Below are 12,019 nucleotides of genomic sequence, written 5' to 3' on the forward strand. Positions count from 1 at the left end.
CATCTTCGAGTTTTCAAATTCAGTAGAGGAGAAATGGGTTGCGCGCGCAACTCAGTCATTTACAGCGTCTCCTACTATATTCACACGGACATAGCCCTGTCAAAGTATTGGACCGCATCTCGTTTCAGATCTGGGATCACTGTGTCTAACACCTGTCATAATATCGAACTATAGTCACTCAAATCCCCATTTAACCTTAAACACGCTTTGCTACTAGCCTAGATTGTTTTTATTGCTTGTAGGAGCCATCCATTGACTCCGTATTGTTTTAGATCTTCCAAAAGTTTACTTCTACTAACCTTGTCAAACGCTATTTCCTATAGGTCAAAAAATTCACAGACAACTGGTTTCCTTACTCTCAAACTTTTTTCTAAGATCTTTCTTAAGCTAAATATTTAATCCAAAAATTATCTTCCTGACATCAATCCACTTTGGACTACCCATATCTTGTCTTCTGTTATATTAATTACCCTAAGATAATGTATAATAAATACTTATATATGCTTTGATTAAAATAAGTAATAACATTTTCTAGCTTGTTAAAAATAGCTTCGAGTATTCAAATATAAGGTTTACTTTGACGACTATTCGGAATTTTTGAGAAAATAGTTTAAACATTCTTGCCAAGTCTTCTTTTTAATTCAAACGTAAAATATCAGACGGGAGAGAATAATTTTTATTTATTTAAAATTGTAATTTTTCGATCTGAAAAGGTGTTGAGGGAAGATCTATCATATCCTACCTCTTTTCCAACTCGAAAAAATACCAATAATGGATATTTTTGTTACTTTGATCAATATTTTTCGAATTCACCTTGAAAATGTGATTTTCGAATATGAAAGTAGCCGCGGAGTCGAAAGAGAGGCGATGCTCAATCAAGCGTGACAAACGGCATGAGAGCCGCACTCTCAGCCCGTTAGTTGCATCAGTTTGCTATCTGTCCAAAAAGTATGAGCACTTTGATTTTTGTACAGATTTTTATGAAAATCTCAATAGTATCCCTTTTTTTGCATCAGGGCTTAGGGTCAGTTTAAACAGCCTGAATACGAGAGAAGATCGTATTGCACACGTAGCAGTAGCGCCAGCAAAGTGCCCTGCTGAGAATACGGTTGCCTCGATTATCGTAAAGTCTTTTATATTTTTCCAAGAAGAGAGTAATGTTTTAAATATTTAAGTGCAACTTTTTGCTCATTGAAAATACATTTACAACACCCTCAGAAGCCAAAAATGTGTAATTTTCTTCAAAAATCAACTCTGTACGTTCCTTATAGTTGTTTCGGAGATAATACCTCCCTACGTTTTTATTAATAACTTATTAACAAATGATTATTTTTGGCTACAAATTTCACCATTTTGCACATGAAGGATCCAAGAAACCAAATATTTTTTCAGAATTTTCATAATATATTTTCAGTGACTTAGAGCCATTCAAAGTTGAGTATTCGGTAATGGTCATATGATTATAGTATACTTTTACATCTTTCATGCGCCAGGAAATAATCGCTATTCATCTGAACATTTTTAAACAAACTCTGATAGTTCTCTGATGGTAGTCATGCGTTCAAACCCAACATACATAGTTTACGCGGCCCTGTCTGTTTACGCTTAGATTGTCTAGATTTATGTTGAAAGCCACTGAAAGCCATGCCCAAAACCGTGCTTAGTTCCAAGTTCCAGTATAGTTATGAATGTGATATTTACCATTTTTTAATTTTTTAGATTTTTGTAGGAATATGTGAAACTTCTTGGGTTTCCCCTAAATAATAGTTTTCTTTTGATTTCAAACCATTTACTCAAAAATTCGAAATATTGTGCTAATTTATGCTGCGGAAAAAAATTTTGTACCCGGTAATTTTGGTCAAAAACATGTAGTAATGCTAGCTTCAGCTGAAGCCACAACTCCGGTATGCGAAGCTCGGAAACTATAAGTGGTATAAAATTGTCCTTTGCGAAGAAGTTTAGTGCTAATTAAGTGCTCTGGATTTGTGCTATTAAAAAAATCCGGGCACTTTTTTTACCAAAAACGTATAGTAATGCTAGTTTCAGGTGATTCTGGTATGCGAAACTCGGAAACTATTAGTTGTATCAAGATCTGCTTTGCGCAGGAATTTACTGCTAATTAGGTGCTAATATATACTGCAAAAACTAAATTTTGTGCCCGGTAATTTTAAACAAAAACATGTAGTAATGCTAGCTTCAGGTTACCCTGCTATGTGAAACTCGGAAACTATTAGTCATATCAAGATCTGCTTCGCGCAGGAATTTAGTGCTAATTAAGTGCTAATATATTCTGCAAAAACTAAATTTTGTGCCCGGTAATTTCGAAAAAAACATGTAATAATGCTAGCTTCAGGTTACCCTGCTATGTGAAACTCGGAAACTATTAGTGATATCCAGATCTACTTTGCGCAGGAATTTAGTGCTAATTAAGTGCTAATGTATTTTGCAAAAACTAAATTTTGTGACCGGTAATTTTGTTCAAGAACATGTAGTAATGCTGGCTCCAGATTACCCTGCTATGTGAAACTCGGAATCTATTAGTGATATCAAGATTTGCTTTGCGCACGAATTTAGTGCGCAATATATTCGCATTTAATTAGCACTAAATGTCTGTGCAAAGCAGATCTCGATATCGCTAGTAGTTTTCGAGTTTGACATAACAGAGTCACCTGAAGTCAACATCACTGCATGTTTTTGATCAAAATTAGCGGGCACAAAATTTCGTTTTTGCAGAATCTATTAGTACTTAATTAGCACGAAATTCCTGCGCAAGGGAGAATTTGATACCACTAATAGTTTCCGAGTTTCGCATACCGGAGTTGTTGCTTCAGCTGAAGCTAGCATTACTACATGTTTTGGCCAAAATTACCGGGCACTACATTTTTTTCTGGGGCATAAATTAGCTCTAAATAAGCACTAAATTATGGCATAGTGCCCCCCAGTAGGGGGGGGGGCAGATCGGTAATAGAAATAACTTAAGTCACCCTTCTACTTCTTGTCCATTTTTCCCGGTCTTCAAATTTTTCCAGATGACAGATGCCGCAATTTGACTTGTCGCCAATTTGATTTGCCACAAATGTGATTTTCCGGGGGTTGACATAATCCGGGCCCATAGAAATAAGATTATATAACTTAAATTTGTTGCTCACCAGAAGCATTTTGAAAATACTTTTTGTACAAAATTATTAGAATACATTCATATAATTTCTATTATAAGAAGAATCACATTATCCCATATGCACTGGTGTTTACTGTGTACCAGTCTCTCCTAAAGAAATGGTGATTTCTTAATCAATTTTATTATTAATTTTGTAATTCCGTGCATAATTACAACTTTTTCTTTCATTTGCAGGTGGCTATACAAAGAGCACAGACAAGACAGGATAAGGCTAGAAAAGAAAGAAGCAGCAGAAAAAATGGACAAAGGAGATGGCAACTTGGAGAACAATTTATCAATGACGAAGATCACAAACGAAGTTGAAAAAGTGGGCATCGATAACGAGGGATTTGAATCTGAAAAGCTTTGACTTGATTTAGAATTCAGCCTTTTACGTAACGATGACCGAATGGATAATAAACACGGAAAGGAGTGCTTTTCGTAATAATGTCCTGTTCGCTATAGTACATTGCGAAGGTCATCATCATTTGATCTGAATTCCATTCATTGGACGGGGTTTTCAGAAAAACCAACAGAATCCAATCCCTCGTACTTTATTCTCAAACAAGATCCTTCCGATAAAAGATAATTAGTCAATTATTATCTGTGAATGCAAAGATGAAGCTAAAAATCAATCCAAAAGAGATGGATTGCTTACTCCTGCAAATTATTTCATATTTTCCACTGAAATCATGATTTTTATTCACTGGAATGAGAATTTTTTGACAGAAATAATTATTTTTAACATTCATATTTATGTAGCACATGAGGTGGTCCAAAATGATGCGATAAAAGTAATACCGTTACATTGCGACCGCATGCATCTCTTCAATTAGCGGTATCGAATTTTAAAGAGATTATCAATTTTAAGGAAGAAAATGAATTCTTGATACGATTTGCTTTACAAATTAAATACTGTTGAAAATACGGTATTTTTTTTAGTAAGGGATTTAATCGAGTTACGTGGATTTGTAAATTATGTAAATGGGAAGATAATTACATGCAGAAATAAAAAAGTTGTACATGTGTGCAGGATACATTTAACGCAAAATTAACGACTCTACTTTCTTGCAGTTAGAGAATTTATTTTTTTTTTCGATTTTTTATGTCATGACTATTTTGCGTTAATCTATATGTTTAAAACATTATTGACAGACTTTAAAAAATTTATATAAATTCCTTTTTATATTTGGTTTTAAAAAGTAACTTTGCGAAGAAGATACAGTAATTGAGATTTATATATGATTTGAGAATATTACAAATGTCTTATAAATTGTCAATATTTAATACGAATCGAATTTAATTAGGCGAGATAGGATAATATTTCACCTTATTCAGGAATCGAGACTGGCTTCTTGAAAACACTATAAATTTCTGATAAATTCGAAAAAGCTCTAAAAATAATATACATGAGAGAAAATATTGTACATTTTCACAGAAGGCTGAATGGAGCCGAGAAAAGCGACTATAAGAGTTTAGATAATGTATATTCTTGAATCTATTTGTAATTTGATATGACAATTAAAAGTTAGTTTTCAATTGTGTTAGTGTACAGCACAGTACTTAAGTTACCAATAAGTAATACGAGAATGACCTGTAGGTCAGAGATTACAGTATTACTGTATGACTCCTTCGACGGATGTGTATTATAATTTGTAATACTGTAGGCCTAAGAATCACGTATTTATATATAGACGTAATTATATCATAAGTGATAAATGCCAGAATGTATAGATTATTCAAATTAAATGTGATGTAGCATTAGAAGTAATTCGAGAGTATAGTGTTAGTCTTTTACCGTACCAATAAAAGTTTATGTAATTCGTAAAATGGTTTTCTGATTTTTTATTTTCCAATTTTCTATTTAATAACTTGCAAGAACACCGAGACGTAATCAATAATTTAACGAATTTTTCCATCCTTTACTATTAAGAAGGGAAACAAGCTGAAAATAATTATTAAGGATTTTCAAGTATATCAAAGGATTTCGAAGGATTTCACTTCTCCCTGAAATATTTTTATCGTCCCTTACCAGTAATATTTAAAGTTCGGCTTCATGTGAAAATTCGAAATTTTCCATGGTCTCTTATATAAATGGCTACAACTTCCTTCAATTTTCTTTTTTTTCGATAGAATTTATTTGGAATGTCAGAGAATTACGGGGGATTTCCGAAAATTGTAATGATTTCAGATGATTATAAAACATTAAAAAGGGTTCAGTGATTCTCATAAGATTTAAGCGGTTTCATAGGATTTCGGATAAATTCAAAGATTTTATAGAGTTTTTACAAATTATCAAAGGATTTGCATATATTCTTATAGAATTAAAACGATTTCACGACTTTCCTGGAGTGAAAAGAAACATCCGACATCCTACAGAAGCAATAAATTAAATTTCTAGAGCAATTAAAAGTTCAGAAGTAGGTTAAACAGGGTGGGCTCAAAACGACATTTTTAAAATTGCTTAATATTTGCAATAAAAGTTTATTATTCTTGACGGCTGTTTGTAGTTCTTCTTATAGAAAATTCTCTGATTTTTACAAGTTTTTTTCTAAATCCCTGAATTTTCCTAGATTTGATCTAACTAACAAAATTCCCTGATTATCTCCAGATTTGAGGGATCTTATATTGGACCAATTAGTCTAGAGTTTAATATTCTTATCCGATTTAAGCACTCAAGTAAAGTAAAGTTAACGCAATTTCAAAGAGATTTGTGAGAGGCGATTTAAAAAATATATATATATTTATTTTTCGTTTCACAACAAAGTTGACATTTTTTATTTTTAAATAAACGATACCATTGTTTTGTAACAACTTATATTTATGTACAGCGTTATGAAATCAGTCAAGGCACTCCTTAAAAATAATATCCAGCAGATTACATCATTAAAAAAAATTGCTTGTTTTTATATTAACAAATTAATGAGTGAAAGTGCTACTTTATGATATAAAGTATACTTGGAGACTGGATTTTTCAATTTTTTCCAGACATACGTAAAAATAATAATTAGTTGCTCGTTTTTAATCCAAAGTAATTGTTAACCTTATAAACTAGTGTGATGAAAAAATGCATACCTTAGCCATTTCACGCTATAAAGATTTCGTACCTTAACAAAATTGATCACAAATTTGTTGGTAAAAAATAATATTTACTATTTGTTAATACCTGATAACAAATAATAATTGTTCAAATAAATTTAATAAAGCAATGCGAATTTTAAACAATTTTCAACCGACAGATTTTGCTTTTTTTAAAGGACACAATTTTTAATTACTTATGTTAACAAATAATTGGTTTTAATTGGGGAGAGAACTACAGTCGAAAATTTTTCTTTTAGGTAATAACATTTACAATTTGGTGAAGAATTAAACCACTTTCATGGGAATTTAACTATTTTCTAGAAAATAACTTTATTGCTGATTATACTTATACTTTCGGGCCAAAATTATAAATTTTTGACAAAAGAAATAAATTCCTGGCAAAACATAGAATAGTTACATTTTATAAAAAACAAAACATTTTTTAACGAAAAAGATTACATTTCTATTAAAAAACGTAAATATTCCACAAAAATAAAATGGTTAAAATGAATTTTAAAATAAAATGATAATCTTTAACTAAAAACAAATTAATTTTTAACCGAATCCATAAATTTTCAACTAAAAAGATCAATTTTCTACCAAAAATAAAATAATTAGATTTTCAGTGAGTAAATTAAATTAATTGAAAAAAACGATTTTTCAACAAAATATTCAAATTTTCAAGCCCAGAAATTAATTTTTAACCAAAAAGATGAAGTTTCAACTAATGACAGTACTCTTCTAGGAAAAAAATACGGATTCTCAACCAATATTTGAATTTTACCTACAAAGCAGATACATTCTCAACTAAAAAAAGAAAAAGAAAATTTTCTGTAAAAAACTTAATTTTCAATAAATTAAAGTGAATTTTCAACGAAATAGTATCATTTTCTTCCAAGACAACTAAATTTCTATCGAAAAAGATACATTTTCGACAAAAAAGGTAAAAAATACATTTTCGGTTTAAAAAAAAATTAATTCTAAATAGCAAAAAACTAATTTTTAACTAAAATAGAGAAATTTTGAACAAAGTACACAAATTTTCATCAAAATATTAAAATTTTTAAAGGAATTTTCAACCAAAAAGAGGAATTATTCGCCAAGAAGTTTAAATATTCTCCCACAAATTCGAATTTTCAATAAAATACAGGAATTTTAAACCAAATCTTTGAATTTTCAACTCAAGAAAAAAAATTTGGAAACTAACATGTACGGGTTAGATTTTCAATTAAAACAAATAAGTAGTTCCACTTTCAACTGACTGGTAGTTGAATTTTCAACCAAAAGTGATGAATTCTCAACGAAAAAGGTGATCTTTTATATGTCACCCAAAAAGAATATTAATTTTATATCACAAATAGTTCAATTCAATCAAAAATATGAATGTTTAAAAGCATAGTTTGAATCCTCACCAAAAGATATTAACTTTCAAACCAATAGTTGCGATTTTAACCTTAAAATAAAATTAACTTCAACTTTAGTTTTTCGAAGAGTCCCTAACTCTATCAGGGTTTCCGGTTTCCCTGACATTCCCTGACTTTCTTTAATTACATGATCTGTATCAATTCTGCAATTTAAATGAGTATATGTTTATTTCACTCTATAATGTTTTTGCAAAAATATATATATAGTAATTGTAATATATATTTGTTTAAACAATAAATTCTGAAATTGAAAAGATTTCGAGGAAGATACTACAGTTTCCATCCGTAACATCGCTCAATACAATCTCCGCATCATCCTGTCTCTTTAAAGTAACTTAAGAGGCGCCCAGAGTATAGTCCTATCTCAGATATTTTCTATTTTACCGACGCCTGCGCATTTCGGTGCATGTGATGGTACTGAGTCAGATATATCTTTGGTCAGATCTTTGTTTTGTTAGTACTGGTACCGGCTTAAGGGGGAGTTGCATACATTCCTTGAAGAACAGGTGCATACCTTTCAGCCAATAGGAGTCCCCGAAATATCACGTCACAGCCACTATGATGGAATGGAATGAGAAATGAGTGGTGTGATGTGACCACTGACGGAATTCGGATCGATTGAACTTTGCACAAGTACCCACACGGGAACCACGCTGCTTTTTGGTTCATGCGTCAGATAAGGCGACAGTCGTTGCCCACTCGGTGTTTGATGATTGCGTGTAATCGGCTCACCGTTCGGTAATAGACAATAGACTTTGAACGGTATTGTTCATTTTCTCTGTTCAGTAATTCGGCTCTCAAAGTGTACCGCGCGGTCGGACGCGCATAGAAAGTGGAGAAACTTCGTAACCAGGAATAGTGGCATCCTACGCCAGGAGACGCTCAATCAAGGTAAAACAAATCGCAAGTGTCATAGTCCTTAAGGCCACATAAACACGTGCAAATTAATGTTAAAAATGTATAAAAACACAGGAAGTGCATTCAATCATTAACGAACCAGTAAACAGTACAGGTTTTCTGCCAAATATGCAAAAAGCGCGCCGCTTTTACATTTCAGACCTTGTTATTGTTTATTTGCAATTTTCATGACTTAAAAATTCATTATTATGTATTAAAAATTAAAGTTGAAGCGTCTATTTTCTAATTAGATTACTGATAAGTAAGAACTTTATATGAAATTGGTAATGCTACGCAGTGTTTCATTGCATTTTCAAGAAGGTAAGAAATAGAAAATATATAAGCAATGACATGTTTCGCATGTTATGCAATAATGTTCTCGATTCTTTAAATAAAATTGCCTTCTTGCAGAAGTTCAAATGCTTTTACTTCAATGTCGAGTCATTTCTAACGTTCACTTGAGGCTACAAACTTTATTGACAATATTGAGAATTAATTCTACCTATCAGTTTCATCAATTTAAAGTGGATTGTGAATAACAATACAATGATAAAGGGTATATTTCTAAATCTAGCTGTAAAAAGATGTCAACTGTCAACTGCGACAAACGCGAAAATTAGGTATAACCACGTGACATAAACATGTTGACAATTTTGACATTTACGCTTAAAGTATTTTAGATTTACTTCTGGAATTTTTATGATGTTAATTGCACTAGCTAACAAAATGTGATCTTCACAGAAAACCATTGATCTGAAATTAAGGAACCGCATGCCATAAGGGCACAAAATGAGCATCAACCAACTTTAACCGAAAGACATTTGAATTTAGATGACATTTATTGGATACTGTTTTATGTTGCCTTATAAATATTCTTCAAACAAACAAAAATCCCCAATACAAATTTTGTTTTCAAAATTGTAAGCTTTTATTTTTTTTTAATCCTGCCATCATCATTTGATTATAACCTGAGATAAAACGGTAATTTAAAAAAAAGTTTTAACAACTTTTAGGCCTTTAGCTTTTAAGCAAAAATAAGCCAATTATGTTCAAAATCCAGTAATTAAAAAATCATAACATCAAAATAACCATACGGTTTTTTTAGGCTTACAAAAAAATGCTCAAATTTTAATTTATAAAAGATGTATCTGGATGTCACATTTTATTGAGCATCTTTTTTTTACTCGGGAAGTAAGATGTAGCTTCTTTAGTTTTCAAATTAAATTAAGGAAAAATTTCTAGGGAAGGCTGCAACTAGTCCCGAAAAGTTGGGGGGGTTGGAAAAGAGGATGAACTAGTCCCGAAAATTCTGATCCAGAAACTTCGTTTGGGAAAATTAAATTTTATTTTTCTTTCACCTCAGTTCGTACTCAGTTCGGCAGTTTTTCTAATATCTCAATAAGATTCTCAGGGATTGCACCTAAGGGTATCTGTCAACTGATAAAGCAACGCAATTTAAAAAATGTTTGTTTAGTAAAATATTATTAATTTTTGCTGGCGTCTGGCGTAAATTAGACTTTTATGTCTTCTAGCGTTTGGTTTATCGGTGGAATTTTGAGTAGGCAAAAACTTCTCTCCACAAAAATGCAGAGAAAGTTACCATAAAGTTTTGTGGAAAGTTTCAATATTATTATAGTTTATGGCAGTGCTAGAGTTTTCGAGATTATCGCCGCGCCACGATGTCTCGCTCGAAAGGAAGATTACAAAATGCATATGCATTCAATTAAATCTTTAATTAATTTATACACAAACTATACTATGTAATGATTGTTTAGTATTCAACAGCAAGAAGATTAATATTTTTGCATATCCTATTTTCCTTATGCATGATTTAATTTAATAAAATGACTTTTACATCTAAATAATCGAATTTTTTTTGTATCAATATTTCAATTAAAATAATTCCGCACAAAGTTTTGACGTGCAAGATAATCGAAGTACATAATTCATTACCATTTATTTGATAGGAGTTAAGAGGAGAGTAGTAAATCCTTATTTGAATACATAAATTACTCCGACTTTCACTTATTTTCACAACTTTTTCGTACATTTCATGCATTAGGTCCGATTATAAGTTTAAATATACATTAAAGTTCATTTTTAAGTTTTAAACATGAGGTTACAGCGATCACGATTTGCCGTTAAAAAAAAGAGAAAAAGTGACCTTTTTACAAAATAGGCCACGAACACCAAGTTTTATAATTTAAATAAGATCTAAATCAATAGTTATCAAATACGATATAATTTCACTGAATCCTTTATTATCAGGAGTGCGGCCTATGCTTAAATCACACGATCATTGGCCGGCGAGATATGTTATTTTTCAAATGAAATGCAACGACAGGTATTTTGCAGGCATAATAAAAAAAATTCGGTTTACGAAGTTCTGAGTATTTAAATTCTCAAGTTAATGACGTGGAGTAATGTAGAAAAGTTGCTAAAAATGGTTTTGGAACTACTGTATTATTTTAATTAACACAAGTGGGGTATTCCATTGCGTATAAACGCACTATCCAAAACACATTTGTTTACTATAGATCCGTATTATTGGTGCAAAACTGTAAACCACCATTATTGCCAACTTTTATAAAATACATTGAATTCTCTGCATTCTGTCTAATTCCAGGGTTGCTGTAAGTCAGGGTATTCCAAGTAAAACGTACTAAAAATGATTTTATAACAAATTTACCTTATACAGTAATTTAGGGCTCGAGGAATATAATTATAAAAATTAACAACAACATGTTTTAAAAAATGTATTGAAAATTGAATCAACTTTCTTTAATTACTCTGTCTTGAGGTCCATGTAGGGCTCCCAAATATCATGCTTGAAGGTGTAAAGAAATGTTTAAACAAAATTACAAAACATTATTTTTTCAAATTTATTCTCCTTGCATAATTTTAGGCTCATTTAGGGCTCCTAAAATATCGTCGACCGGAAGTGGGCCGAATTTTCCTTTTCCCCCCTTTTGTTAATTGTTATATATGATTCCACCTGAACGTTATATATGATTCCACCTGAACGTTATAAAAATACGTGAAGAAAACCAGAAACCCCATTCTTTCCCCTAACATAATTTAGGGCTCATCAAGGGCTATTTTAGGTTTTTAGTCTCAAATTTAGGGCTCCATTATTTAAAAAAGAAGGTAATTGCGCTAGGTTAAGGTTAAGCTGGCCGAATACTGCTGTAAAATGTCACATGAAGAATTTAAAAAAATGTTTACACAATTTTTGTTTAAACCGGTGTACTAAAAATTAACAAAACAAATTTATGTTCTTACCCTATATCAGGGCTCGCCACTTCAAGCAGGTGTTGGCTGCCACAAGTGCATGGCTGCCACCAATTTTTTCTGTCCTTTTTTTTCTTCGTTTTCCAGGAATCGAGCGAAGGGTTACGGTCACGGTAAATTACGTCTCGTCGTCGTTCACGCCGGGGGGTCTGAACCTTTTTACTCGAAT

General features: G+C 31.6%; 2 protein-coding genes across 4 annotated transcripts in view; both read left to right on the forward strand.

Annotated features, from left to right (window-relative positions):
* Positions 1-4,173, forward strand: part of LOC117178243 (tetracycline resistance protein, class H) — a 62,236-nt gene extending 58,063 nt beyond the window's left edge. For all 3 annotated transcript variants that reach the window (XM_033369581.1, XM_033369582.1, XM_033369580.1), the window contains one exon: positions 3,353-4,173. In XM_033369581.1, coding sequence (XP_033225472.1) covers positions 3,353-3,527 — 175 coding nt within the window. In that variant the 3' untranslated portion in view covers positions 3,528-4,173. The remainder of the gene's footprint in view (positions 1-3,352) is intronic.
* A 4,067-nt stretch (positions 4,174-8,240) lies between these two features.
* The window catches only part of LOC117177853 (angiotensin-converting enzyme-like), a 49,727-nt gene continuing 45,948 nt past the window's right edge, over positions 8,241-12,019 (forward strand). Inside the window, exon 1 of the mRNA XM_033368872.1 lies at positions 8,241-8,553. The gene's annotated coding sequence lies outside the window, so the exon portion shown is untranslated. The remainder of the gene's footprint in view (positions 8,554-12,019) is intronic.

Source organism: Belonocnema kinseyi, chromosome 8 (assembly GCF_010883055.1).
Source record: "Belonocnema kinseyi isolate 2016_QV_RU_SX_M_011 chromosome 8, B_treatae_v1, whole genome shotgun sequence".
Classification (NCBI taxonomy): Eukaryota; Metazoa; Arthropoda; class Insecta; order Hymenoptera; family Cynipidae; genus Belonocnema; species Belonocnema kinseyi.